The 26,986-nt window shown below is 56.9% G+C and overlaps 5 protein-coding genes across 7 annotated transcripts in view; 2 read left to right on the top strand and 3 right to left on the bottom strand.

Annotated features, from left to right (window-relative positions):
* The first annotated feature begins 31 nt into the window (after positions 1 to 31).
* Positions 32 to 3,408, top strand: CDK10 (cyclin dependent kinase 10). The gene is made up of 13 exons (XM_061477418.1): positions 32 to 151; positions 393 to 465; positions 577 to 648; positions 735 to 837; positions 994 to 1,075; positions 1,490 to 1,557; positions 1,907 to 1,959; positions 2,079 to 2,148; positions 2,253 to 2,312; positions 2,422 to 2,545; positions 2,625 to 2,764; positions 2,895 to 2,947; positions 3,018 to 3,408. Exons 1-13 carry the CDS (start codon positions 38 to 40, stop codon positions 3,119 to 3,121), a joined length of 1,116 nt encoding a protein of 371 aa, XP_061333402.1. The 5' UTR covers positions 32 to 37; the 3' UTR covers positions 3,122 to 3,408.
* A 240-nt stretch (positions 3,409 to 3,648) lies between these two features.
* Positions 3,649 to 5,178, bottom strand: SPATA2L (spermatogenesis associated 2 like). The gene is made up of 2 exons (XM_061477416.1): positions 4,861 to 5,178; positions 3,649 to 4,769 (listed from the first exon to the last, which is right to left on the bottom strand). Exons 1-2 carry the CDS (start codon positions 5,176 to 5,178, stop codon positions 3,867 to 3,869), a joined length of 1,221 nt encoding a protein of 406 aa, XP_061333400.1. The 3' UTR covers positions 3,649 to 3,866.
* On the bottom strand, positions 5,041 to 10,708 carry VPS9D1 (VPS9 domain containing 1). 2 transcript variants are annotated; one of them, XM_061477414.1, is made up of 16 exons: positions 10,563 to 10,708; positions 10,249 to 10,321; positions 10,056 to 10,148; positions 9,806 to 9,968; positions 9,542 to 9,653; positions 9,341 to 9,403; positions 8,053 to 8,105; positions 7,886 to 7,973; positions 7,596 to 7,681; positions 7,026 to 7,504; positions 6,745 to 6,874; positions 6,478 to 6,671; positions 6,323 to 6,404; positions 6,089 to 6,196; positions 5,496 to 5,612; positions 5,041 to 5,179 (listed from the first exon to the last, which is right to left on the bottom strand). In XM_061477414.1, exons 1-15 carry the CDS (start codon positions 10,683 to 10,685, stop codon positions 5,537 to 5,539), a joined length of 1,923 nt encoding a protein of 640 aa, XP_061333398.1. In that variant the 5' UTR covers positions 10,686 to 10,708; the 3' UTR covers positions 5,041 to 5,179; positions 5,496 to 5,536. The 2 variants fall into 2 exon arrangements, with proteins under 2 accessions (XP_061333398.1, XP_061333399.1); XM_061477415.1 differs by having other exon boundaries at positions 6,089 to 6,193.
* A 122-nt stretch (positions 10,709 to 10,830) lies between these two features.
* On the top strand, positions 10,831 to 18,246 carry ZNF276 (zinc finger protein 276). 2 transcript variants are annotated; one of them, XM_061477412.1, is made up of 11 exons: positions 10,831 to 11,029; positions 12,211 to 12,520; positions 12,625 to 12,677; positions 13,210 to 13,707; positions 14,350 to 14,428; positions 15,487 to 15,567; positions 15,945 to 16,055; positions 16,129 to 16,204; positions 16,601 to 16,718; positions 16,963 to 17,062; positions 17,458 to 18,246. In XM_061477412.1, exons 1-11 carry the CDS (start codon positions 10,831 to 10,833, stop codon positions 17,738 to 17,740), a joined length of 1,908 nt encoding a protein of 635 aa, XP_061333396.1. In that variant the 3' UTR covers positions 17,741 to 18,246. The 2 variants fall into 2 exon arrangements, with proteins under 2 accessions (XP_061333396.1, XP_061333395.1); XM_061477411.1 differs by having other exon boundaries at positions 16,114 to 16,204.
* A 72-nt stretch (positions 18,247 to 18,318) lies between these two features.
* The window catches only part of FANCA (FA complementation group A), a 36,432-nt gene continuing 27,764 nt past the window's right edge, over positions 18,319 to 26,986 (bottom strand). Inside the window, exons 33-43 of the mRNA XM_061477413.1 lie at positions 26,712 to 26,817; positions 25,718 to 25,777; positions 25,232 to 25,336; positions 24,368 to 24,480; positions 23,458 to 23,599; positions 21,546 to 21,608; positions 20,322 to 20,427; positions 19,881 to 19,956; positions 19,358 to 19,514; positions 18,890 to 18,982; positions 18,319 to 18,453 (exon numbers count right to left, since the gene is read on the bottom strand). Of these exons, the coding sequence (XP_061333397.1) occupies positions 18,346 to 18,453; positions 18,890 to 18,982; positions 19,358 to 19,514; positions 19,881 to 19,956; positions 20,322 to 20,427; positions 21,546 to 21,608; positions 23,458 to 23,599; positions 24,368 to 24,480; positions 25,232 to 25,336; positions 25,718 to 25,777; positions 26,712 to 26,817 (1,129 nt within the window). The 3' untranslated portion in view covers positions 18,319 to 18,345. The remainder of the gene's footprint in view (positions 18,454 to 18,889; positions 18,983 to 19,357; positions 19,515 to 19,880; positions 19,957 to 20,321; positions 20,428 to 21,545; positions 21,609 to 23,457; positions 23,600 to 24,367; positions 24,481 to 25,231; positions 25,337 to 25,717; positions 25,778 to 26,711; positions 26,818 to 26,986) is intronic.

Here is a 26,986-nt window from a genome sequence, read left to right as displayed (position 1 = left end):
GCGCATGCGTGGCGCTATGGCGCCCGCCCGAGCCGTCATGGCCGACGGCTGCGGGCCCGAGCCGGAGCCGGACCCCGACCCCGAAACGGAGCCGCTGCGGCTGCGGTGCCTGCGGGGTGAGGGGTACTTCGAGGTGCCGGCGGCGGAGCGGGTGAGCGCGGCCCGCGAGCCCCGGGGACTGCGGTTCTCGGAGGCCCTGCGGGACGGGTGACCCGCGGGCCCGGCACGGGGCGGAGGGGTCCGGGCGGCCTGGGCCGGGTGCCCGCGGTCAGGGGTGCTGGGCTCGGCAGCAGCGCCGCGGGTCCGGCCGCGGGAGCGTGGCTGAAGGCGCTGTGCGGTGCCGGGGGGCTGGGGCCGTGACCGCTCGGTGCGATGCGGCTCTTCGGTTGTAGCTGGGGAGATGCCGGAGCGTGAAGGAGTTCGAGAAGCTGAACCGGATCGGAGAGGGCACCTACGGCATCGTGTGTAAGTGCGGAGCCGGCTGCTCCACCTCAGCTTGAGGGCGCTGTCATAGCCAGTAGAGCTGGGAAGAGGCTCCGCGTTTGCCGGTGCTGACCGCGTGTCGTGTTCTTCCAGACCGGGCCCGGGACACGCTGACAAACGAGATCGTGGCACTGAAGAAGGTGCGGATGGACAGTGAGAAAGATGGTAATGGAGGAGCAGGAGAGCTGTGGCAGGGGCGTCCCCGGCCCCTGCTCGAGGCAGTCATGCAGCGTGGATGTTGCTCTTTGCAGGAATGCCTGTCAGCAGCCTACGGGAGATCACACTGCTGCTGCAGTTTCGGCACACCAACATCGTGGAGCTCAAAGAGGTGGTTGTAGGGAACCATCTGGAGAGGTGGGATTCCCTCCTCTGGCCTCCCATTGTCTCCCGTCTTCTCTGCCTTTCAGAGCCTGCACAGCCCCCTCTGCTGCCTCTCTCAGTGCAGACAAGTGCTGGAACACTGGAGAAGTGACATGGGGAAGGGTCCTGATTGTGTCTTGTCTATGACAGTATATTCCTCGTGATGGGGTACTGCGAGCAGGACCTAGCCAGTCTTCTTGAGAACATGCAGGCACCTTTTTCAGAGGCTCAGGTAAAGATCAGGCCAGGCTTCGGGCACGTTACCCCTGAGAGAGTGCTGCCAGATCACACTGGGCACCAGGATGGGCTCCCTGGACCTTGTGCTGGGCTTCAGGAGGGCTGGGGAGTACCAGGGAGCCAGGATTCCTGGGCTTTGTGTGGAGCCTGGGCTTAGCTGGCCACTGGAGAACTCTCCAGGGCCTTTCCAGGCTGGGTTTTGGGCTGGAGCAAACTGTCAGGGGAACAGAGCTGGGAGAAAATGTGCCCCCAGGCAGCCCGTGGGGTGATCTGGCAGGACATGGGGACTTGCGCTCTGCAGAGCACTGACATACAGGGCAGGCTGGAGGCACTCAAATGGGTTTAAGCACTGGGGGGGTTTGCTGGTGCTGCCCTCATAGAGGTGGATGCTCCTGTCCTCTTTCTGTAGGTGAAGTGCATCATCCTGCAAGTCTTCAAGGGCCTGGAGTACCTTCACAAGAACTACATCGTCCACAGGTGGGAATGGAGGGATGAATGTAGGACGTGAGGAAGGGGTCACAGAGAGAAGGAGCTGATGGGAGGAAGCCCTGCAACTACAGCATTCTTCACCTCCCGCACCCATACCTGGGGACAAGCAGCACTTGGGGGGGTGGTTGAAGCAAATTGGTGGTTCCATGTGGGAGCAGGAGTGGGGCAAGGAGAGTTGGATGAATGATGGGATTAGCTTCGTCTCGTGGTCGCTTGGCTCAGGGCTCTGTAGCTGTCTATGAGCCCTGGATGTGCGTCCCTGAGGAGACGCAGGTACAGGAGGAGCTGGGCCTGAAGGGTGCTTCTGACCAAGCACTGACCTGCTCTTCCCTGGCAGGGATCTGAAGGTGTCCAACCTGCTCATGACTGACAAAGGCTGTGTGAAGATAGGTGAGCCCCCATCTGCTGCTGGTCCAGCTCTTGCCATGGATTGTACCCACATCTCTTCCTCTGTTCCGTGACCCAGCTGGAGCCAAGAGCTTCCTCCTGATCCCAAGTCTCTGTTGCAGCTGATTTTGGACTGGCACGCACCTATGGGATGCCACCAAAGCCCATGACTCCCAAAGTCGTCACGCTTTGGTGAGTGGCTGGTGCTGGGGACAGAGCTGTGCTGGCTCAGTGTGACACAGCAGTGTAGCAGGGCCTTCATTTGTCCCCTTGAGTCAGTGCCGTCCCTTACGCAGGTACCGAGCACCTGAGCTGCTGCTGGGGATGGCGAACCAGACCACCAGCGTTGACATGTGGTAAGGGCAGGGCAGGAGGGTGCTGGGGAGGGGGCCTGCAAACCCGCAGGGTGCATCAATGGATGGGCTTTTCCTATCTCCACTGATTTTCATGTTGTCGGCCCTGCAGGGCTGCAGGCTGCATCCTCGCCGAGCTCCTGGCACACAAGCCACTGCTGCCGGGTACCTCAGAGATCCACCAGATCGATCTCATTGTGCAGCTCCTGGGGACACCCAACGAAAACATCTGGCCGGTGAGAGCAGTCCCCTGCTCCCTGCCCTCCCCTGCCTGCCCTGCCCTGCCCACCGCCACCTCACACCCGACCCATGCAGGGCTTCTCCACGCTGCCCCTGGTGAGCCAGTACACGCTGCGGAAGCAGCCCTACAACAACCTCAAGCACAAGTTCCCCTGGCTGTCGGAGGCCGGGCAGCGGCTGCTCAACTTCCTCTTTATGTATGATCCCAAGAAACGGTAAGACACATCAGCAGCTCAGCCTGGGCAGGGGAGGAAGCCTGCTTCCCAAACAGGGCTGCGTGTGTCACACTGTCCCTAGGGCCAGGGGGAGCCAGGTCAGCACCTTCACGTATCCTCATCCCTGCAGGGGCACAGCAAAGGACTGCCTAGATAGCTCCTACTTCAAGGAGAAGCCCCTGCGTAAGTAGCCTCCCATGGGGCAGGGTTGGGGTGCTCTGTGCCCCGTTGACCACTTCTCTCTGCCCCACAGCCTGTGAGCCAGAGCTCATGCCCACCTTCCCGCACCACCGCAACAAGCGGGTGGCTGTCACCAGTGTGGGGATTGAGAGCCAGGCCAAACGCAGTAAGCCCTGAGCTCTGTCCCATGGGAGAAGCATGGCACATGCCAACTGGGATGGCTTTCCTCGGCTGAACAGCACCAAGGGCTTCAGCCCTTCCCAGGACGGCTCCCAATGCGGAGATGGCCCGGCTGCAGTAGAGAAGCGCTGTACCAGCTCCAGCGCGGAGCACCAAGAGCAGAAGAGAAATGAGGTGCAGGGATGCACAGGGCTCCACAGGAAGAGGCTGGCATGGGGCCCTCAGCCAGTGCTGGCTGCATGGTGTAACCCAGACTTTGCCATCAATAAAGGCACCTGCCAGCAGCTCAGAGTGATTTGCCTTATTCCTCGGTTCTGCCTGGGCTGGAAGAAGCCACAGCCCTGCTCTGTTCCCTTCTGCTACAGGCATAAGAGCACCCCTAGGCTCTGCCTCCCAACACAGCCTTAAATCTGCCTGGCCCCACTCTCCTTGGAGGAAAGAGCTGTTCCTGCAGGCCCCATCCCGCCCCTGTTCCCTGCTGCTGCCCCTGTACACCCCTGCACAGCATGAGGACACCACCACACTGCGAGGCAGCTGCACTTTACTGAGATGCATCCAGGCATGTACAATGGGAGGGCCAGGGCTGGAGCAGGCTCCCACCACCCTGGGGATGAAGCAGAGCATGGCCCATTCACTGCTCCCTCCCTGTGGAGCGAGCAAAGCATCCCTCAGGCCCAGCAGTGGCTGTCCCCATCCCTTAGCGGGCGCAAGGGGATGTGCACAGCAGCAGCACGCTGCAGTGCTACGACTGGGGTCCACAGCTCTCGGACAGCAGCATGTCCACCTCCGAGCGCTGCAGCCAGAGCCGCTGCTGCCGCTCGCTGCGCAGCTCCTGCCCGCGGTGGCGGCTGCGACAGGCCAGCCCGTCCGCGCAGGCACCGGCGTGGAGCTGCTGGCATGTGGTGCAGCAGTAGGAGGGCAGCACGCCCGGGCGCAGGCACGAGTGCAGCTGGTAACAGGGCAGCTCTGGGGCCTCTTCAGGAGCTGAAGAGCAGGGAGAGTCCTGGGGCTCCCCCAGCACTGGGGGGGGTCTGCTCCCCACAGCCAGGGCAGGGAATAGGCTGCTGGCCCCACTGAGGTCCTGCTGCAGGAAGAGATGAGAGGAGGAGGTGTCCAGGTCGGGGTTGCCGACAGGCAGCACCAGCTCCTGCCCAGCCTTGGGCTCTTTGCAGCAGTCCCAGCTCCTCATGGGCATGTCCAGGGCACCAACGGGGCTGCCAGGGTCACTCTGCAGTGCCTGGGGGGGGGTGTCCTCGCCCTCCACATCCTCGGGGCTGCTTGGCACGGCTTGGTAAAGGTCCACGTGGTCACTGCAGCCAACAGCCGCTTTGGGCTGCATCCCCATCTGCTGCAGCATCTCCACGCAGGCCTCCATGTCCGCAGCCAGCCATCGGGCCCGCAGCAGGTCCTCGGCGCTGGGCTGCTGTGGGTGCAGCCGCAGCACCACCTCCACCAGGATCTCACACTCCAGACGGCAGGCCAAGAAGCCGCAGGCAGCAGCGAGCAGCTCGGGCTCCGGGGGGAGCCGGGAGACCGTCAAGCGGTGCCGGTCCTGCCGTGCATAGCCCAGCCGGGCGAAGCTCCGCTCCAGGTCGTCTTCAGGGAGTGCTGAGCGCAGCGAGTGCACGTAGGCACCGGAAAAGGTCTGTAACGAGAGCGGCAGCACGGTTGGAACCCCGGGGTATTCCCCCACCAAGCCCAGCCCCGGGGGCGCGGGCAGGCCCGCGGGCCCTCACCTTCACGGTGCCGAACTCCTTGCGCCAGGGGAAGAGGTAGAGGTTGATGGCCGCCAGCTCCAGCAGCCGGAAGGCGCGAGCCAGGCCCGGCAGTGCCTGCCCCGGGTCGGGCCAGCCCCGCAGCCCCCGGGCCAGCAGCTCGGGCGCGTCCTCCTGCAGGGCCCTGAGCACCGACGGCTCCCGCCGCAGCCGCCGCCGCAGCCGCTCCACGAAGGACGGGTCGGAGCAGGGCACGGCGCGGCCGCGGCGGAACTCGCGCTCCAGGCAGTGCCGGTACTGCTGCCCGTACTGCTGCCGCAGCGCCGAGCCCGCGCACATCCTGCCGGTGCACGCAGCGTCAGCACCGAGCTCCGCACCCCGCGCCCGCTCCACCCGCGCTTCCCTTCCTCTTCCCGCGCCACGCCCACCGCCCCGCTGACGTCACCGGGGCGCTGGAACCGCGGGAACGGAGCCCGCGCCCCACAGCGCCCCCCGCAGGAAGGGAGGAGCAACCCCCGAGCCAGCCCCAGCTCTCCCCTTCCCCACCGCGGGGATGCGACCGGGGGGGGGGGGACGACGACTCGGCTCGGTTCATCCCCACCACAGGGACCCCCGCGGCCCCACACCGGGTCCGCAGGGATGGGGACCAGCAGCACCTGGCGGTGGATGGCGAGGAGGGGTCCCCGCGGCTGCCTCCTCACTGCAGGGACTCCACGTAGGACAGGGCGCTCTGCAGGGACGTCAGGCAGTATCCCTCCTCCCCAATCAGGCACCTGCACCACGGCCACCGCAGCGTCACAGCTGGGACACTGCCGTGGCCACAACACCGCCATGGCCACCACACCGTCCCAGCCAGGACACCACCATGGCCGTCACACCATCACGACCACCACACCACCATGGCCGCAACACTGCCACAATCACCACACCATCATGACTGCTACATGACCACAGCCAGGACCACCACAGGCAAGACACCAGGACACTGCCATGGACACTGCATCATCATGGCCAGGACAGGACACCACCATGGCCACCACACTGTCACAGCTGGGACACTGCCATGGCCACCACAGTATCATGGCTACCACATCATGGCCATGCCACAACCAGGACATTACCATGGCCATTACCCCATAGCCCTGCACCCATAGAAGCCACATCTCCCACCTGGACCCCTCCCCATTCTTCCATTAATGCCTCCAGCCAGGGGGTACCCGCACACCTCCAGTATTCCCCAGGCACTTACCCCTCGTGGATGAACTCCTCCAGGGCAGCACACTCAGACAGCAGCTGGGGCAGCCCTGTCTGCAGCACCACGTAGGACAGGATAGGCAGCAGGTCATCTGCCCCACTGCTGCCAACAGGAATCATCAGCCCCGTAGGCAGTGGGATCCCCCACATCCACACCTCCCATCTCCCCACCACAGCCCTGGCTCTGCTGTGTCTGGCCATGGGGCTGGCTGCCCTCCATGGCACTCACATGGCGGCGGTGGCGGGGGTCCGGCGGTCCCGAGCACCGCAGTACTCCTCGGCACACTCGCAGATGCCGCGCAGGGCTCGCACTGTGGCACAGAGCAGGGGATGCTAAGGCTCACCCCGGCCCCCCCCCAGATCCCTCCCAGCTAATGCACTGACCAATGCACTCCAGCTTCCTCCGGGGACAGGTCTCCAGCGGGATGAGGCGCAGGTCCTCGATGGCAGAGCCATACACGGGGCAGCCGGGCGCCGTGGGCAAGAGCCGGGACGCCAGCCCCATGTCGGTGGGGCCAGCGTGCCGGTGCCGCTCCATGCTGCGGGCCAGGGCTGCCTCGTGGGTCTGGTGCACGCTCCTGCGGGCAGAGCGGTGAGGGGCTGCCGGGGAGGGGGCTGTGGGAGCCCAGCCCAGCCCTGGGGTCTCAGTACCTGTAGAGAGCCAACAGCGGGGCCCACAGCGGTGGGAAGAAGGCTTCCTCCAGGCAGGCCAGGCACTGGTCCTTGCCGGCGGCTGTGTTCAGCCCCTCGAAGGCCAGCAGCGTCAGGGACAGCAGCCTGTCTGAGAAGGGATGAGTTACGCAGTATGCTCAGTGAGTGACCCCAGGACACGCTGTACTCCCCACCCGGCCCCCTGAGATGCTCCAGCTAAAACAATGCAGTGCACTCCCCCAGAGAGGATGACTCCCCCGATCCCAGTGCCCATCCCTCACCGATGGCATTGTGGATGTCCCGCACGATGCCCTTCAGCTGCTCTGGTAGCGTCGCCTCTGTCCTGGGGACATCCAGGGGCTCCGTAGGGGCCCAGCCCTCAGGCGATGCCAGGAACCGCTCCAGGTCCTCAAAGGAGCTCTCCCGGGGGGTCTGGGGGGCTGCCGCTGGCCCTGTCCAACCGCCCTCTGCTTTTGGGGGGCCAGCAGCAGCGAGGGGCGTGCTGGAGATGCTGTGCCGCAGCCCGGCTGCGCCATGCTCGGGCACTGAGAACATGCAGTGGAGGCTGCGGGAGGCGCGGAGCCGGCGGCCCCCAGGCTCGGCGGGCAGTGAGCCCCCTGCGTCCAGTGGGAGAGAGCTGAGTCCAGCAGGGGACCCCGCGGCAGAGTCGGCAGCGCCACGGCTGACAGCCGGGTACAGGCGGGTGTACACCGCGCACTGCAGCTGCCGCAGGAGCTGTGCGATGGGGTGCTCAGGGAAGCTGGAAGCATAGGGAGCGGTGGGCAGGGGGCATCAGCATGTGGCTGCAGCCCCCTTGCTCCAAGAAGGGTCCTTCCCCATCCCAGCACTACCTGAGGAGACAGGAGAAGAGCCCTGACACCAGGGAGAGATCCGTTGGGCTCCGCTTCAGCTTGGCTTTCCACTGCCTTGGCCAGTCCTGGGAAGCATCAGATGGGATGGCAGAGCACCCTGCCCCATGGCATCCTGCCCCCACAGTGACTGGGGATTGCACAGCACCCTGCCCCATGGCACAGCACCCAGGGACATCAAGACTTTCTGCCCAACAGCACCTGAGGGCAGCACGCATCCTGCACCCATGGCACAGTGCTTTGTCCCCACTCAGCCTCTGGTGTGTACTCACATGGTCCTGCTCATACTCGAGGATGGCAGCGTAGAGGGCTCTCTGCTCCTGCTCCTCAGGCGTGAGGGCCACGCTGCTGGAGAACCTCCTGTGGGTGGAATGGTCCTGGTAAAGGCACTGCCAGGGTGACCCTGCACCCCGGGGTCCCTGCTGGGACACCCCTTTACCTGTTGGCAGCCTCCTGCAGCCGCAGCCGCCGCTCCTCCATCTTCCGCTGCAGCTGGGCCAGGGCAGAGTTAAGGCTCTGGAGCTCCCGCACCGCTGCAACAGCCAGCGCAACCGGCTGACAAGCACAGCTCCCAGGATCAGCCCTTCCCCACCTCCATCATCCCACCAATGAGTGGTGTCCCTCAGGGATCAGTGTTGGGACCGGTCTTGTTCAACATCTTTGTTACTGCCATGGACAGTGGGATTGAGTGTGCCCTCAGCAAGTTTGCCGATGACACGGAGCTGTGTGGTTCTGTTGATACCCTGGAGGGAAGGAATGCCATCCAGAGGGACCTCGACACGCTTGTGAGGTGGGCTGATGCCAACCTCATGAAGTTTAACCATGCCAAGTGCAAGGTCCTACACCTGGGTCGGAGCAATCCCAGGCACAGCTACAGGTTGGGCAGAGAAGAGATTCAGAGCAGCCCTGTGGAGAAGGACTTGGGGGTGTTGGGTTGATGAGAAAGTGAACATGAGCCATTAGTGTGTGCTTGCCGCCCAGAAAGCCAACCGTATCCTGGGCTGCATCAGAAGGAGCGTGACCAGCAGGGGGAAGGAGGTGATCCTGCCCCTCTGCTCTGCTCTTGTGAGACCTCACTTGGAGCATTGTGTGCAGTTCTGGTGTCCTCAACATAAAAAGGACATGGAACTGTTGGAACAAGTCCAGAGGAGGCCACGAGGATGATCAGGGGCTGGAGCACCTCCTCTATGAAAACAGGCGGAGAAAATTGGGGCTGTTCAGCCTGGAGAAGAGGAGGCTGCCTGGAGACCTCATAGCAGCTTCCAGTATCTGAAGGGATCTATAGGGATGCTGGGGAGGGACTCTTCATTAGGGACTGTAGTGACAGGACAGGGGGTAATGGGTTAAAACTTAAACAGGGGAAGTTTAGATTGGATCTAAGGAGGAGGTTCTTTACCTTCCAGTAAGGTGGTGAGGCACTGGAATGGGTTGCCCAGGGAAGCTGTGAATGCTCCATCCCTGGCAGTGCTCAAAATCAGGTTGGACGAGGCCTTGGGTGCCATGGTTTAGTGTGGGGTGTCCCTGCCCATGGCAGGGGGGTTGGAGCTGGATGATCCTAGGGTCCTTTCCAACCCTAACTATTCTATGATTCTATGATCAGCAGCATGGGAGCAGGACCCCAAAAGCCTGCCTGGGGTCAGCCCAGGGCTGGGGCGGGCACAAGTACCAGGGATGGGAGATGTGGGGCTCTGTGGAGCCCGGCACACCCTCACCACCAGGAAGGATACAGTCTCCTCCCGGGCCTTGGCGATCACCAGGTTCTCCATCATCTGCCGCTGCAGGGACAGCGTCTGTGAAGCAAGCGGCGTGTTGGGGACATCTGCCCAGAGCCCACGGCCACCAGCACGGCCAGCACGGAGCAGGGGACTCCTGGGCACTGCAGGGACCCTCTCCCCTCCCAGCCCACCCCGGGGGGGCTCCCCACTTGCCAGGGACGTCTTCTGCAGGGCCTGGTTGGGGTTCAGCCGTGCCACCCGCGCCTCGTAGGCAGCCTTCAGCTTCTGGTTCTGCAGAGATGCCTCTTCCAGCGGTGTCAGCTCCCTGTTAGGAACCTGCCCTCAGCACCCACCACAGGGCACAGCGATAGGTGACAGGGCCTCTTCCCTGCCGTGCCCCACTCCTGGCACAGCCAGAGCCTGGGTATGGTCCATGCCAGCCCCACAGCCCCCAAGCAGGCCTGGGGCAGCACGTACTTGCGCGCGCTCTGCGCCTCGGTGATCTGCAGCTTCTGGAAGATCTCCGGGGGCAGGAATGGGGAAAGCTTCCCCCCCTCATCCGAGAGGACCCGGCGGTGCCTGGGGAGGGCAGCGGGGGCCCCGCTCCGCTCCTGCGCGGCCGGTTTGGCCTGGGCTTTCCCTATGGAGGGAAGGAGAGGTCACTGTGCCCCTCCACAGCCCGGCACAGCCCCCCCCGCCCCGGGGTCCTGCAGCCCCCCGCACTCACCCAACGCCGCCGCGATGGACTTCACCCTCTCCAGGCACTGCTCTGCCAGCTTCAGCATCTTCGGGGTGTCGGCGGTGACCCCCTCGCTGCCGTCTACGGGAGGGCAGGGTGCTGCTCACCCCACAGGGACACCGGCCACGGACCGCTCCGGCACGGCGGCGGCCACCGAGGTCACTGCCGGGCGCTGCCTTACCTGCCCCCGCCGCCTCCTCCTGCAGGGCCTGCGCGATGAGGGCGATGCTCTTCAGGTATTCCACGTAGGCCTCCTGCCGGGGACACGGGGCTGAGCCGCGGCCCCCGGGTGCACGGGACCCCTGAGCTGCCTCCTCCTGCCCGGCAGCCCCGGCCGCAGCCCCGGCGAGCGGCCAGGATCGGGCCCATCCCCGCGGTAACCGGGCTGGGACACACACACACACGGCCAGGCCACCCCATGGCCTCGGAGGGACGCCGGGCCGCCGGGGAGGCCGAGCCCGTGGGGAGGCCCCGGGGGTCCCGCTCCGCGCTCACCCGCGTCCGCCCGGCACTGTCCATCTCCAGGGCGCCGCTGGCCGCCCGCATGGCGGTCTGCAGGGCCCGGCCCGCCCCGGGCCCCCACGACCCCGTAGGGCCGCCGCGGCCCGCCGCGGCCATGGCGGCCGCCGCCCGGAACGGCGCGATCGGGCCGCGGCGCCCTAGGGGGGAGCGCGGCGGAGACGGACCGGGGGCGGGGTCCTCCGGGCGGCAGGGGGCGCTGCGGCGGGCGGGGCGGGCCGGGCCCGCGGCGGCGGCGGCGGGGATGAAGCGCGATCGGCGCGGCCGGTTCCTGGCGGCCGCCGGCGGCCCCGGCGCGGAGCCCCCCGAGCCACGGCGGCGTCCGGGCACGGCGGCCCGCGGGAGCGAGGCGGCGGCGAGGCCCGAGCCCACAGCGGGGTTGGCCCCGGCGGCCGCCGCCGCTTGGACACGGCCCGCAGCGCTCGGCGGGGCCCCGGAGGCAGGTGAGGCCCGGCCGGGGCGGGGGCACCGGGAGCCCGCAGACGGGAGCGACGGAGCAGCCACGCACCGGGACGGGCCGCGGGGCGTCCCGGACCGGGCTCGGTGCAGCGGCGGACGGGCCTGGGGATGCCGGTAACCGGCGCGGTACGAGGGGCTGGGGCAGCACGGCGTGGCGAGCTCTTCCCTCCGTGCTCCGGTGCCGAGGGGGAGCCGAGAGCCGAGCCGGGGCGGCTGCGGCGGGAGATAAGCCCGAGCACGGAAGGGTTGGAAGTTGAGCGTCTGAAGAGCGACCGGGGCTGCAGGCGGGACCGGTCCCCTGCGGGCTGTACCGGAGGGTTTCCCTCACTCCGGTCCAGGAGTTTTCCTGGGGTGGAGCCGTGCTCCGCAGAGCAGGAATGCCACGGGCGGGGGCTGCCGTATGGGAGGGCAGCATGGTCAGGGAACAGGGACCGGGAAGGTTGCGTTGCATCGTGCGCCGGCATCACAGAATCCCAGCCTGGTTTGCGTTGGAAGGGACCTTAAAGCTCCTCCAGCTCCAACCCCTGCCACGGGCAGGGACCCCTTCCACTGGAGCAGCTTGCTCCAAGCCCCTGTGTCCAACCTGGCCTTGAACACTGCCAGGGATGGGGCAGCCACAGCTTCTCTGGGCACCCTGTGCCAGCGCCTCGGCACCCTCAAAGGGAAGAACGTCAGCCTTATCTCCAACCTGAACTGCCCTTGTGTAAGTTTAAACATCCCAGCTCCCTGCCTGCTGCAGGGCACCACTGACACCTCTCAGGCTGAAGGCTGCCACCAACGGCTATAAATACGTTAGAGATAAATACCCTGCAGGGAGAAGATCTGCTTAAGCCGAGGGATGATGCTGGCAAAGCACACACTTGAGGGAGTGAGCCCCAGGAATGCTGCAGCTGGGAAGAGGATCCTCCATAGCAGCAACGAGGAAAAGGAGGGGCTGGTTTGGGGGTCAGCTGGTTGCAGAGCAATGCCCTGGTCTGCAGGGAAGGGTCACAGGGAAAGTGTCTTGCTTCCTGCCTGGCTTTTCCATGCTCGTGTTGGGCTTTATAGGCAGCCTGGATTAAGGGAAAGGGAATGTCTTCCTGCACGCCACCACCGTGGGGCTGTAGGTGGCTGGGGTACTCCTGCAGCAGGCACTCAACGGCTGTGTTCAACCCTTCTCTGGCAGGAATTGGCCGAGCCCTGAGCACTGGGTATTGTCGCCTGTGCCACGGGAAGTTCTCATCCAGGAGCCTGCGCAATGCCTTCGGGAAGGTGCCGGTCATGGGGGAGAACTCGGAGAAGCAGCGCCGCGTGGACCAGGTCTTCTTCACCGACTTCCAGCGGCTGGTCGGCGTGGCGGTGCGGCAGGACCCCGCGCTGCCGCAGTTCGTCTGCAAGAAGTGCCATGCCCAGTTCTACAAATGCCGCAGCGTCCTCAGGACCTTCATCCAGCGCGTGAACGCGTCCCCCACGGGCCACACGAAGTCCAAAGGAAAGTACGTTGTGTCTCTTGCTTCCCGGGAGCGGTAAATGGCCACGTGTCGATGCCAGGGGCTTCTGTAACCCCCGAGACCTCACTGGGCTGTTCTGGGTTTTACAGGAGCGGTGTGGCTCAGGACCAGCAGGGAGCAGAAGGAGGTGCCTCCTGCCTGGGTGAGTGCCTGCCCCATTTCCCTTTTTTCCCCCTTCCTTTTGTCCTCTTTTCCCCTTCCTTCCTCTGTTTTTCTTTCCCTTCCTTTCTCACTTTCCCCTCAACTTCATTTCTCCCTCCTCCCCCCCCGCCTTCTTTTCTCCCTTTTCCTCCCCTTCTTTTTCCCCTTCTTTTCCTTTCCCTTTTTGTGATGCCATCAGCACAGGGCTGGGTTTTTGGGTGTCAAGGGACTTCTCAAGCTGAGCTGCACAGTCACAGTCTCACACCACAAAGTGTGAGACAGTAGCATGAAGAGAGGGTTTGGGTGGCAGTGCCAGGCCTGTTTCCACCACAGTCAGACACAGGGGACAAACAGAAATACACTCTCTGCTGTATAACTAACGATATCAGCAGCCAGTGGGGCAGCCCCAGAGCATCTTCAGGGGGTCTCGCAACTGCCCTGTCCCCTCCTTTGGGAACACCATGTCCCTCCCCACGGATGACTGTCTCTTGCTGTCCTGACTGACCATCCATGTGCCGCCTCTCCCCTGGCAGTTGACCTGATCACGTCAAGCCCACAGTGCCTGCACAGCCTGGTGTCATGGGCGCACCGGCACGCCGGGAGCTGCACATCGGCACCCAGCCTGCAGAGCGTGCTCTCCTCCGAGTACTGCGGAATCATCCGCGCCGTCTGGGGATGTGGCAATGGCCACGACTACGTCATGGACACCGATTCGGACTGTAGCACGGTGCTGGTCGACAGCGCCTTGTCTGTCAAACAGGAGTGGAACAAGAGCACAGCACAGCACTTAACTGACAATGGGGCAGAGGCAGACAATGCCGAGGCTGTTTCTGCTCCTGAGCCTCAGCATGCTCCAGTAAGGACAACTCCTTGCCAGGAGCCTGCAAACAAAGGGACCACATCGGTGCCACTGAACGTAAAGAATGAGCCGCTGCAGAACAGGGATTCATCTCACTCACAACTGGACAGCACAGTGCCCTTGCAGGAGACAGCCCTGCCGCAGCCTGTGTCACCAGTGAGCAGTGCCACAGGTAAGGGATTTGCTTTCTGATCTCCCCCCAGGCCTCTGGGGAAGGATGAGGAACTGCAGAGCTGGCCCAGGGGCTGGCCCCCTACTTGGACACTGTTGTGGTGCAGAACAGTCACTGGTTCTCCATCACCATGTTTGCCAGATGTTCCTTCCTGCTCAATTCAAACCCCATCCTTTTGAGGGCAAGGAGAGGCTTGCTGGCCCACTGCAGGTGATGCTGAACAGCAGGAGCCCCTTCTCTCCATAAAGGAAAATTGCCAGGCTCATAGGCTGGGTTACTGCTGAACTCCCCACAGCGCCGCTTGCAGAAGAGAGGAATTAAATTAACACTGATTTTGAGTTACAGAAGTCAGGCTGACTTTAGCTCTGACAGCCACTGCTGGAAAGGGGAATGGAAGCTGGGACACGCTGTGGGGTGACTCATGAGGGAAACTGAAAGATGCTCAGGGGAACTGCAGGGTAAAGGCTCTCCTGTCCCTGAGCACATGAGACATGGAGTTAGGTTTAAATAATCATTAACTTTATTCGGTGTGGGCCACGCTAAGTGAACCCAGAGTGGCTGGTTCCTTCCTGGCAGCCATCTCCTCTGGCTTGGTTTTGCTGCTTTTCCTTGTAACACACCGTGTTCTCCTTCATTCCCTAGGACAGTTGAGTGGGAAGCAGGTTCTGTCTGCAACGTCGGATGAGCGGGTAAAAGACGAGTTCAGTGACCTTTCTGAGGGGTGAGAGAAGAGTGGGTTTAACATAGCCTAAATGTCTTCTTTGCGAGTATGACAAACCCACCTCAGAGAGCTCTTTCTCCACCAGTGACCCGGCCCTCGAGGCCCCTCAGAACCAGTGTCGGAGGTGGATGGAGCTCATGCTGCCGGGGTTTGCACAGTGGTGTGTGTGGTTTTGCACGCACATGTGCTCTCTGTGCTGGCCGCTTCCAGCAAACCTGGTCCTGTTTCGTTCCCTGCCCTGGGGAAGGAACCATGTGGGGGCTTGCTGGGGCCTGGGTTGTGCTGCTCCAGCCCCTCAGAGCAATTTCCCTTCATGGCTGCTCCATGCTGGGGCTCCAAAAAAGCAGTCGGTGCGAGGGGTTGGCAGTTGAAGAGTGACTAAATGGGAGGTGGGAGGGACACTGACAGCTTAGCAGTCTTTATGATCAAAGAGTTGGCTAAATCCCTCAAATGCTGGCATTTAAAGTGAGGGTTGTAAATAACAGAACTGAGTCTGAAGTATGGCCTAGTGCACATTTATTTAATCGTGTCAGCTGACCCCATCAGCTGTCACATTAAAAGTGCCACAGTAACTTATTGCCTGTTTCCTGGCCTCAGAATTAATTGCTTCTTGTATGGCTTAGGACTTAAAAGGAGAAAAAAGTAAAACCAAAACCTGTGTGGTTGCTGTGCATGATGAAATACAGAATGACCTGCAGCTTAACCCGTACCAGATAATTATATTACATTCTGCTCTAGAAAATTACTTTCCCAGTAAAGAAAGTGGTGGCAACATCCCTCAACAATAAATAGATCTTTCAGTAACAGCTGATTTTGTTCTCCTGACAGAGGTTCAATTATTCTTACAGAGATCTAGTCCTAAAAGAACCCGAATTTGCTGTTTGCTGTGTGCATGGGTGCTGTGTTTGCCTGGGGAGCTTATGGGGGAGGAGGACACGTGGAGCCTCGGCTGCCGTGCCGTGGGGGAGGTGGATGTGCTGGGAACAGAGAACTCAAGCTACTGGTGCTGAAGAGCCAGGGTGGTGCTCTGTGGGTAAAGGGCATCTTCTTTCTCTCAGGGATTTCTTGAGTGACGATGAAAACGAGAAGAGAAACGTGCAGTCTTCAGATGACTCCTTTGAGCCCTACCCCGAGAAGAAGTAAGGGGCTTGTGGTGGGTGCGGTGAGCGGAGTGCTCTCTGGGTGAGCGGGAGGGATGGTGCCTGCTCTGCAATGGACTTGGCTTGGCCAGTGCCACTGCATTCCTTTGTGGCCTCTGTTCCCTGTAAGTTCATGCCTGGAGGCCGCAGTCATGCCCAGTGCCTGTGTTCCGTGAGCTCCCCATTGAGTCCAAGCTCATCCCTCAACTCCAGGCCTGACACTGATTACCACAGCTCAGCTTGTCCACACGTTCCTGCTTTGCCAGGGCAAGCATCAGGCAGAGCTGACAGACCAGAGGTGACACTCAGGGACAATTAGGTGGGAGAACTAAAACCAAAATTAAGTATTAAACCGTTGTCCTTGTTCCTTCTTGGAGGGTTTCTAGCAAGAAAAGTGACAGCAAAGAAGTGAAGAAGGCAGAAGAGCCCAAAATAAGGAAGAAGCCAGGACCTAAGCCAGGCTGGAAAAAAAAGATTAAGTGTGAGAGGTAATAAGGAGTTAGGTGGCTGGGCAGTGCCCCCACTCAGCACGCTGGCTGATGGCAGGGCTCTGTTTCACAGGGAGGAGCTGCCGACCATCTACAAGTGTCCTTACCAGGGATGCACGGCTGTCTACAGGGGGGCCGACGGCATGAAGGTGAGTCAGGGTTTGCTCCTGTCCCAGACCTGATGCTTTCGGTACTGCGAAGCCACCTCCACATGAGGAGAGAGGCACCAGCAGATTTAATTCGCTGACTCTCTATAAGCACTATGAGCAGTCTGCTGAAAGAAGCTTTTTTCTGTGCTCCCAAACATAATAGGGGTGCTCTTCCTGGTCTGGAATTCTGCCACTGGCTCAGCAGCAGCCCTCAGCCCAAGCTCTGCTGTGTTCCATTAGAGCCCCTGCTGCCAGGGGTGGATTTGAGTCCAAGTGTCTGGTTTCTCAGTGAAGCAGTGCCAATGCACGAGCCTGCCAAGATGGTCTTTGAGGGATTCAAGCTTTTGGCTGGGGAAAATGCAACCAGTGCTTAGAAGCTTTGTCCTTCCTTCACAGAAGCATATCAAAGAGCACCATGAGGAGGTGCGGGAGAGGCCCTGTCCTCATCCAGGCTGCAACAAGGTGTTCATGATCGACCGGTACCTACAGCGTCACGTGAAGCTCATTCATACAGGTGTGTCACAGCCAGCAACAGCATCACAAACACCCAACACTTGATTGCACAAGGCTTGTAGGTGCTGTGGCAGTGCGCTGTGTGGGGTGTAGAACTGCCTGTAAACCTGGAACAAGGCATCGTGTGGGGGATGCGAGGAAGGGGGAGGAATTCAGGCTCCATCAGAGTGTGGGCAGCTGCACGTGTGCTTTTCCCATAGTAGGAACTAAGCAGAATCATTACTCTCTCCTGTTTTCCATTGCAGAGGTACGTAATTATATCTGTGATGAATGTGGGCAGACCTTTAAGCAACGCAAACACCTCTCGGTCCATCAGATGCGGCACTCGGGAGCAAAGCCCCTTCAGTAAGTGCACACCAACCCTGCCTTCATAGCTGAGAGAAGGGCAGTGAAGTTCTGCTGAGCCCTCACAGCCACTGAGCTTAGCCCAGAGTGATTCTGTGACACAAACACTGCCTGTAGCTGGCAGCATCCTGGCTGAATCACTTTAAATGTTCATCCTGTTTAAATGTTCCTGTTGCTGAGCACGTTATTACATCTCCTTCTGATGCTGTTGCTGTTCTGAGTTCAGCAGGGGAGGGCTCAGCTACCACCAGCGAGCTGCAGGCCTGAGGAGAGGATTGTGTTGGATGATTGGGGTGGCTGTAGGAGACAGTGTGAGGCTGTGGTTGTCTTGTGGGGCTTGTTCAGTGTGACAGAGAGCTTCAGGCTCGGTGCTGAGCCCCTGCTTTGCCTTGCAGATGTGAGATCTGTGGCTTCCAGTGCAGGCAGCGAGCATCGCTCAAGTACCACATGACCAAACACAAAGCTGAGACAGAGCTGGAGTTTGCCTGTGACCAGTGTGGAAAGCGCTTCGAGAAGGCCCATAACCTTAATGTCCACATGTCCATGGTGCACCCTCTCATCCAGATTCAGGACAAAGCCAAGCCACTGGAGCCAGAGCCCATTCTCCTAAATACTTCAGGGACTTCGGAAGGCCAAGTGGTAAAGCCAGAAGTGACTGCACAGCAGGAGCCCACCTGAGGGGTTCAGGGGAGCTTTCCCAGTCCAGTCCTGTAGAAACCATATGGCAGAGCAGAGATTTTTAATCTACAGTTTAGTCTCCCAAAGAACTCGGTGGAATTAGCTTCAGCTTGCTCAGAAAAAGCTTGTTTTCATGCTGTGATCCTCCATGCTCACGTCTGATTCAGCAGTGTTGTACTAAGAGTCTGTCTAACCCCAGGGGAGCGGATGTTCGGCAGCACCCCTTCGTGGTCCCCCTTTCTCCCCACGCACACAGTTGTAGAAGCAGAGTTTGCCACAACTGTTCCCTGCCTGCAGGAGCTGCTGCTGCCTGTACTGAAGTGCCCATGTGTGGCTCTAGGGGATTATCTAGGACAGTGGAGTGAACTTTAAGCAGACATTTTTGTTCTGGATTAAAAAAAAAAAAATATTCCCAAAGCAAGTCTAAACTGAAATTTGCAACCTACTTTTTATTGTAACAAGAGCTTCATGGTTATGCTTGTAATAAATTATTTACAAATTTGAAAGGAAGAGCAGTAGTGAGGAAGGTGGCACCTTGTCTTGCCCTTCAGCCCCAGGCAAGGTGCTCTGCTGGGCCATGCACTGCCTGCTGCCTTGCCTGTCCCTCAGAACAGAACCAGTTCTTCATCCAGCTCCATGGTTGCAGAGGGCCTCAAGATGTGCAAGAGGGTGGCTCCCAGCTCTGGGTCGAATTCTTCACACGTGGCCAGTAGCTGGGGGGAGAGGGTGAATAGCATTAGACCCCCTCATGTTCCTCAAAGCAAGGCCAGAGCATCTTGCTGCTTCTCAAAAGCACAGGCAGAAGAGAGAAGCTGTTGCTGACTCACACAGAAGTAAGAACATTTCCTGGCTAACCTGTGGGGAACTTCAGTGCCTGCCCCCTTACTGTGCTTGGTATTTCCCCCAAGACCAAGCATTAAGCAGTGGGAGTGAGACTGCAGAAGGGCAGCATTTAATGTTGCTGAGGAAGATGGAGCCTGCAGCCCAGGGTTGGGAGGACAAGGCTATAGCAGTGGTTGAGCAGCAGGTGTCCTCCACTGCTCCCAAATGAGTTGCAGAAACCGTGTTTGTCACAGGCTCAGCAGACAGCACCAGCACAGCATCGGCAGCCAAGAAAAGCAGGGTAAAGAGGGGGGAATCTCAACATACCGGTTGTATGTTTCCAAAGCTTTGGGCAGGGCATTGTGGGATCACACCAAGCAGGAACCGCCGGGCTGTGGAGAGCACCTCCAGGAGATCCCCCTGGAGAACATAGGGAAGAGACGCAGCCAGTCAGGACCAAGCACAGTGTCACTTTGAGTTCTCAGTCCCTGCCTTCAGAAATGAAAAGAGGAACCAGTATGCCACACCAAGGGGCTGTTCACAAGTTAAGCAGATCAATACAGCCACACTGAGGTCCCGTACAAGGCATTTTTGGGCAACAGCGTGGCATCAGCTTCTCTCATCCCCAAGGCCTGAGCGAGCTTCCTGCCTGCCAAAGCAGCTGCACAAGCTCCCTCGGCCTCGGACAGGAAGGTAGGAACAAGGGGGATGCTGCAAATGGCAGAGGAAGGGATAAGAATAGGATTCATGGTTCTCTTTTTCAAGACAAAAAAAAAGGGACTGAGCTTCACTCACATGCTCTGTGGGGTCTGAGCTCTGGCTTGCTTGATCAGGCTGGGGCAGGTCTTTCCCTTCCACAAAGAGCTGAAGCAGCTGGATGTAGAAATCAAGTGCCACATAGAGAAAAGTCTGTTCCCGAGTGAGCAGCTGCTGGTGAAAGCCTGGGGTGAGGCTAAAGGTCACACGGGAGGTCTGGTTAGCACTGGTTCCATGACAGACACACAGAGCAAACACAGCCAGTGCCTTTGCTCTGGTTTACAAGTCCCACTGTGTGCAGGGCCACCCCACTGCCGGAGCAGGAGGGCAGCCAGGGACACTCCTGTTTGGAGCACAAAGCTGAAGAGGAACTTCCAGCAAAAGACACAGGGCTCCTTAATTATGAATCCTGTGAGATCAGGTATTCCTTCCCACACAGCTAAGGTAAGAGCTCAGCTCATCTACAGGCCAGCAGTAGTTACCCCTATGCCAGCTGCTGTACAGAGAAACCATCAGCCACATCCCCCCTCACAAACACCTTCTGAGCCCAGCAGGATGTTACCTGTAGAATGCAAGAGGCAGGAGCCTGATGTGATGGTCTGAGGCTGCACTGCGAAGGACACAGTACTGCCTAGTGTCTGCAGTGGACAAAAGAGAAGAACTAAGCATCTTTCATGATCCTCATGCCACTCTGCATGCTGCTATAGCAGCACAGGGGAAGCACAGTTTCCTTCCAGGCCACAATAAACACTAGTGAAGGAAGCTGTCCCCACTGAGGCTTTCTCTGCCAGAAGGAACAATACTGAGTTTAAGTCACTCCTGCTCATCAGCTGTGTCACCAGACTGCAGGGTATTAGCAGGACCTTCTCAGTTTTTACTGAAGCAAGTCTCTTTTTGTGCTGCTAACAAAGGCCAGCTTTGTACACTCATTGATCAGAGACAGGACATGCCTGTCCAGCACTGAACCTCACCTTCCCACCCCTTGGCAGCAGGACTCACTCACCTTTCTCTGCTGAATGGAAGAGCAGTGGCCAGGATGCACCCCTCTCTTCCAGGCACTGCAAGATCTCCAGGGACCATTCTAGAGATGTCTGAAAATCCACTCCCTCCTGGGCATCAGAAAGGACAGGTCTAGTCTGGCTTTAGATGCACCGAAGCAGAAAGGAACCGCTCACAAGAAATTTTGTACATAAAGAGTTCTATTAAAGGACCTTTAGGAATTTAGCCCGCATCTTTCCCCTCACCTGGCAGCCTGGATTCTCCTGGGCACCCAGGCACCAAAGTAGCACAGTGCCTTCATCACCAAACAAGGCCACCACAGGGCTCAGTTGAGAATGATTTGTGGAGGAGGAGAAGCAGCACCGATGAGCAATTGGCTCATCCCCAGCATACTTCCCAGTGGTGCTCGGCATGGAGCTACTGCATGTCCTGCACCAACCCACCCTGCTCCCCAGAGCAGGCTTTTTCCCCTCTAACTTTCTAGTGACAGCATGTCTTGGGATTGTGGGGTTGGGTTTTTATTTTGCATTAATTATTTTACTTGGAATAACCTCCCAGATGTTTCTTTCCTCAACAACTCTTTCTGCAGACTCTCCCAAAGGCAGACTATGATTATGTTTCACTGGAAACTGCTCCCTTATCCAATCTGTAGGTGACTACACAAATGGTTGCACTTCAAAGCTGTGAAGACAGCAAAGGGACAGAAACAGGCATTCACAGGCAGGAGGGTGCTTAGGGCAGGCAGCTGCTGGAAGAAACCTGTCATTTTTGCTCCTTCATTTAATAGTATTAAATCATTTGGAAACTAAAGTTCCCCCTTGCTGGTGACCCTTTCTCCTGTGAAACATCATGTACGTTCCAGCTTTAGGAAAAACATCATCTAACAAATGTGAAATGCTGCAAAAAAGAGAAGATAGAGAGGAGGCTCCTGCACTACCTGGGAGGTGTAAAGCCTGGACAGGGAACTGAAAATTGTAAGTCATTCAGGAAGAGAAATAAAAGCTACTGTAGTGAAAAGGAAGATAAGGTCAGTTAGAGGGAAATACAGGTTTAATCTGGTCAGAACAGAAGGCTTTCAGCAGGCCCTGTCTGAGACATCACTGATCCCTTCCTTCTTGCAGAACAAGCTACCAGCCTCCACAGTACTGGTGCAAAGCATTTTTAGGCAGCAAACCAAGAAGATCAGACACATTTAGCGCCATGAGAATTCCCTCAGGGTTGAATTTACCTTTGGTGCTATTTTTGCTGAGATGAGATCCATGAGTGAGAAGAACAGTAGAGAAACAAGAAGCTGCAAGGAAAAGAGACTGCCTGTTAGTTGTATCCATGGTGGTGACTCAGAACACGCACCTTCCCATTGGGAAATAAACACTTCACTGAGTATGTTCCCAGGATGGACCTGGATGAACCACAAGCACTGCTGTTCCTCCCAGCTGAAGGCAGTGTGTTTGGAGATGACAGCCTGACATTGTCTGTTGCTTTTAAGGGTGTACTACACACCCAGTTCACTGTTCTCAAAGTCAGACAACAGATGACAACTTCTCCCAGTGAAGGAAAAACTGAGTGAGCTACCACAGACATAAACCTGGAGGAGAGCTAGTGTTGGTCCACAGCCACCATGCCACCAGCAGATGCAAGTGCGTCGTAATCCTGTCCTAACATACACTGGTTATGGCTTTTCTGTATCGCTACTGCAAAAATCAAAGGATGCAGTGGCTCTGTGATCCTGGAAAGTAACTTCTCTATTTATGCTGCTAATCCAGTTGTAAAGCTAACCCTCCTTTCTTATCTATGTCTGAGAGAAGAGAGGGCCAAGCCAGACAGCACTTTCCATGCACAGCAGGTCTGTCTGCACATTCATAGTGGTCACGGCAGGAAACATGGCAGTGAGAGACCTTTCCCTTCAGCTGAGAGCTTTCCAGAGGCACAGATTGCTGCACATGGATGAATCAAACAAAAACGAGAGGCACAAGTGGAATAGCTGGGTTCCTTGGATTTAACTGAAGTGTCTCAACCCCAAAAAGGTGGCTAATCCCACAACACTCCCATTTCTGACAGATTTGCCCTTAAAGCTGCCACCTGAAGGGATGCAGCTCCCAACACCAGTGCTGTGTACAGAACTAAGTCCCCAGTACACAGAGGTCTGTGCAGTCCCACAGGCACCAGAGCACCAGTTGGGAGTGTGAGCTGGGGCCTGAACACCAGTCAGCCGCTGGGACCCCCACTGTTCTTACTCTTCCTGGCATCCTCCTCTCTCAAGGCAGGTTTTTGAGATGAAAGCTGCTGTTACTCCACATGTACCAAATGCTCACATCAACTCAGTGACACCAGTTTCTGACTAGCAGCTTTTGGCTCTCAGCCAGTATAAACAGTAGAGGAGTCAATCCCATACCAAGAGGAACTGCTACCCTCACTGCTGCCCCAAGCAATAAACTGGAGAGTAAATAGTAAGCCACAGGTTTTGCTTCAACAGTGTTTGCCTGTGAATATTCTAGTACAGTGACATTTTCCATATGGAGCTCTGGTCCCAGCTATCCCCTGCAAGATCAACAGACAGCACTGCGGGGCAGCAGCCCAGCTCCCTCCTCAGCAGGGTGCTTCAGATAATTCCCATGCACTGAGGGCACAGAGCATGGAAAGGCATTTCCTGGAACAGACTTGGGAAAAGCCTCCAGAAATCTCTCCCTGGGATTCCCAGCGTGTCTTTTGAGAGCCCCTGAAACATGTGCATTCCTGTCTCACAGACTTTCTGCATCTCCTTAATCTTCCAGCCAAGTTGCCTGTGCTAAAATCCACAGGGAGAGGTGATCCTGGCATGCCATGGATTGAGCTCTCCGTCCCTGCAGTGATCTCTCCAGCTTCAGCTTTTATAGCAGCTGATTATTAGTGCTCCCTGGCTTCACAAAGGAGTCAATAATGAGTTAAAAGTTAAAGTTTGGAACAGCTTTGCCTCTAGGATAAGTATTTAGCAACTGGTAATTTACAGCTTCACTTTATCAACTAGCCATCAGCAAGATTTCACAACAGGGTTTATCAGGGACAGGAGCAGTATCAGAACAACCATTTCTCAGCTAAGGACATTCTGCTTCTAGTATCCAAGTGCTGGGAGCAGCAGACACTTAAAATGTGCTCAGTCTTGCCTGTTGTGTGTCAGCCCCCAGCCTCTTCAGTGCCTCTCTCTCTTGTCCACGTGGTGATTGCTGCTGAACAGCACAATGGAGGAAGGCAGCTGAAATCCAAGGAGGCTCAGAGGGAGGGAAGGCCACTCCTGAAGAAAGGAAGCTAGGAAACAAAACCAGCATGTCATGAGTTTGGAAGAGGGAAATCAGCTTTGAATAAGGAGGAAATCAGGGGCTTGGGCAAAGGTGTAAGTCTGTGGCCAAAAATTCTTCCAAATTATTTCCCCTGCAGTTGGATGCTACGTAACAGACAATTAAAAAAAAATAAAAGCCCAGAAGCAGGTGGAAGCATACCCGAATATCTTATCCGAGGTTGCACAAGGTTGCTAACTGTACACTACTACACAAGCGATTGTCACTTGCAATAACCTGCAAGGAGATTCTTGTACTGAATTCCCAGCTTTTGGAGAAAAGTATCAGTCTGCTGAACAGACAGCAGAACAGCTAAATAAGGAAGGATACAGCAGAGAAGCAGTGGGTAGCTTTAAGAGACCAGAGATTCACCAAATCAGGGAGCAAAGGGTGCGGCAGCTTAAGCAAATGACTCAACACTGTGCTAAAGGCTATTTCCAGTGTTTCTCTAACAAGGACTCTGCCTTCCAGTCTCCTCTAAAAAGATTCTTTTTCTTATGGTAGAACACTCTAACCCATATTACACAGAAGGCCAGACTAAATAATTATAATGACCAATTTTGAGTTTAAACTCTACAAAGGAATCTGTATATAGCTGTCCTACAAGCCTCAGTCCACATTAGCATCTCATACGGCCTGCTGAAACCCAGCCTGGCTCACAGAACAGGCCTCGTGGATGCCCATACCTCAGAGAGCAGGTTTTCCTGCTGCAGATCCACACTCAGTTCCTCATACACACCTGGTAGCTGAGGACTTTAGTTCCCTCAGTCTTTCCAGTTCTTCTGCAAGTGGAACTCCAAAGAGTCTTTCCCACTGAGAGCAAAGTACTGGCTCCAGCTTCGGCCACCAAAACTAGGAAGAAAGACAAAGCAGCAGCATTACTGGTGGTGTACTCAGTAGTTGTCTGCAATTAGCTATGCATGCTACCTCAGCCAGGTATTTGATATGGACATCCCTTCCCCTTATTGAAAAAGTCCAAACTATACATTCACACATAAGAACCATGAGGAGTTTCACATCCTGGAAATGTGAAGAGGGTCACATGTGACCATCATACCATGGTGCTCTGAAACTCCTGCAGCAGGACCAATCATAGAATCCTAGAATGGTTTGGGTTGGAAGAGACCTTAAAGCTCATCCAGTCTCAACTCCCTGCCATGGGCAGGGCCACCTTCCACTAGAGCAGCTTGCTCCAAGCCCCTGTGTCCAACCTGGCCTTGAACACTGCCAGGGATGGGGCAGCCACAGCTTCTCTGGGCACCCTGTGCCAGTGTCTCACCACCCTCACAGTGAATAATCTGTGCTTTATGGACTTTTCGGTTGCTTGGCACATAACAATCAGCCGCCTTCACTGTGCATCTGAAACCCAGACAAGTCTCCCAGCTTCTCTTAAACAGCCTCTGTTCCTCTTGTATAGTGATGCTCCAACACCAAGGCTGAATGCCCAGAGCTGGAATCAGTGATACAAGGGTACAAAAACACTCCACAATTTCCCAAAGGCATTAAGAATTTCCCCACACTCACTTCACGGTTTGCATTAAATGAAGCTTAAGACAAGTGCTCTGAACTGGTACTTATTTAGTGATGAAATAAGAACAGTTACCGCTGCAGACAAAAGCACAATGGGACACTTGGTTTGACACGCTGTTAGAACATCGTTGATTGCTTCTGCAAATTTATTGCAGCCCAAGCTGGCATTAAGCAGGCCCTGGAAGGGGACAAATTACATGATGACTACACACGTATGTCTGTGCTGCTTTGAAGTATCTCACCAAGCTCTGTGCAAACTAGTCAAAGGTAACTGTAGGGGTCAGCATGGCCCAGCAAAAGGAATGTGTTACCAACAATTTCTCCTCCCATCAGCTTTGGTGTGTTGTATTAGAATTAACCTCTACCATTACTGTCTCCTATTACTTCTCTGCATTTTCCTGGATTACTGCTTTTCTTTTTGGAATTTACAACAATGATTCTCAAAACAAGAGCATAAATAGGACATCTCATTGCCAAGAATATCACAGTCTGGTATCTGGTGAAGAAACTACTCTAGTTAGCAGGGATACTGGAACAGAATGACAAAAGCAGCACTTACCCTAAAGAAGTGAGAAGTGATGTCATAGGACAGTGCATACCCTCTGGAACAGACATTCTTCTGTGGGGAGAGGAAAAAAATCATTTCATCCCTTTTGAATTACGATTTTCTCTGAATATTTTGGGTGTCTGGCCCAACAGGACTCAGCACAAAATCACCCCGTGAGATCCTGAGCATCAGTTCAGACTGTAATAATTTCATTTCTACATAAAGCAACACCACTGACTAGGTGGTGCTTTACAGTCCAGCACCAGGAAGCAAATCAGCCCTGCTCACCACTCGTGGATGGCAGTTTGATTAAGTCTTGCAATGAACAGAGGTTTTTGGCTGTGGCTAGCATGACAGTGCAGCAGGGCTTGAAAACGCCAGTCAGGATGGATAGACAGAAAGGATAGCTATCCTCAGAGCACAAAACAGTGCCTTGGGGGACCCTCAGGTCAGCTGATCTCCTAGGGAGCTGCAGAGATCTTCTTACCCTCCTGTGTTACATACACTAGAGAAACATTTGACAGATGACACCAAAGACAGCATCCCCCAGGTTGCTGCACGCGTGTGCACACCACAAACATACACTGTCATGAGCAACATAACTGGAAAGAACACTCCTACCACTCAAGAACTGGCCAAGCCACCACCAAGCTACTCTGTGATCACCCACTGGTGGTTCTGCTTCTGGACTGTGCAATCCCAGCTCCAACTACTGCTATGCTGGCTGGCTCCACCCTAGATTTGCCTATACTATTTCCCAAGGATTCTCTCTCCATAGCATAAAATGCCACAACAATTCCAAATGAACAAACCCAAAAGTCATCATCCTACAGCAAAGTCCTGAGAGGAACTCTGCAGAGCTAGGGGGTGTGAAGTCTTGAGCTCAATGAGCTGAATGTCCCTATGAGCTAAGCTAAGGTTGTTCCAAGTTTAGCTGCATTTTAACTCCTGTCCTAAACCCAAGTTTAAGGTCTTAATCTAGAGCTGTTTGGCTAATGACACATACCAGCTCTGAGTTTACAAAACAGAAAAAGTCTTCACAGTCCAACACTGTCTTCTTTCCTTTTTGACATGTCATGATCAGAGTGGATGCAGGGAGCCCCACCAGGATCCTTACATAGGGAAAAACAAAAACAAAACTGAGATTACCATGAAGAAGTCTTACTCTCAAGAACGCGTCTTCAATACCAAGGGAAGTTTGAGAGATGTTAAATGTGAGAGATCTCAAACACACAGACAGAAACTGCACAAGGAATTTTTCCCGTAGGCAACAATCCCCCC

The sequence above is a fragment of the Pezoporus flaviventris genome, unplaced genomic scaffold (assembly GCF_033815535.1).
Source record: "Pezoporus flaviventris isolate CSIRO_AGI_PZ_B2104156 unplaced genomic scaffold, CSIRO_AGI_Pfla_v1 ptg000105l, whole genome shotgun sequence".
Lineage (NCBI taxonomy): Eukaryota > Metazoa > Chordata > Aves > Psittaciformes > Psittacidae > Pezoporus > Pezoporus flaviventris.
The sequence above is the reverse complement of the archived record's forward strand: the minus strand, read 5'-3'. Positions and strand labels throughout refer to the sequence as shown.

Excerpts from the sequence above, each read along its gene's own strand:
- SPATA2L (XM_061477416.1), bottom strand. The coding sequence starts at position 5,178 with ATGTGCGCGGGCTCGGCGCTGCGGCAGCAGTACGGGCAGCAGTACCGG. Across the intron at positions 4,770-4,860 it reads AGGAGTTCGGCACCGTGAAG|ACCTTTTCCGGTGCCTACGT; the intron begins GTGAGGGCCCGC and ends CTCTCGTTACAG.
- VPS9D1 (XM_061477414.1), bottom strand. The coding sequence starts at position 10,685 with ATGGCCGCGGCGGGCCGCGGCGGCCCTACGGGGTCGTGGGGGCCCGGG. Across the intron at positions 9,969-10,055 it reads GTCCATCGCGGCGGCGTTGG|GGAAAGCCCAGGCCAAACCG; the intron begins GTGAGTGCGGGG and ends TTCCCTCCATAG. Across the intron at positions 7,682-7,885 it reads TCGAGTATGAGCAGGACCAT|GACTGGCCAAGGCAGTGGAA; the intron begins GTGAGTACACAC and ends GATGCTTCCCAG.
- ZNF276 (XM_061477411.1), top strand. The coding sequence starts at position 10,831 with ATGAAGCGCGATCGGCGCGGCCGGTTCCTGGCGGCCGCCGGCGGCCCC. Across the intron at positions 12,521-12,624 it reads CACACGAAGTCCAAAGGAAA|GAGCGGTGTGGCTCAGGACC; the intron begins GTACGTTGTGTC and ends TGGGTTTTACAG. Across the intron at positions 16,205-16,600 it reads GGGGGGCCGACGGCATGAAG|AAGCATATCAAAGAGCACCA; the intron begins GTGAGTCAGGGT and ends CTTCCTTCACAG.
- CDK10 (XM_061477418.1), top strand. The coding sequence starts at position 38 with ATGGCCGACGGCTGCGGGCCCGAGCCGGAGCCGGACCCCGACCCCGAA. Across the intron at positions 1,076-1,489 it reads CACCTTTTTCAGAGGCTCAG|GTGAAGTGCATCATCCTGCA; the intron begins GTAAAGATCAGG and ends CTCTTTCTGTAG. Across the intron at positions 2,149-2,252 it reads CCCAAAGTCGTCACGCTTTG|GTACCGAGCACCTGAGCTGC; the intron begins GTGAGTGGCTGG and ends TCCCTTACGCAG.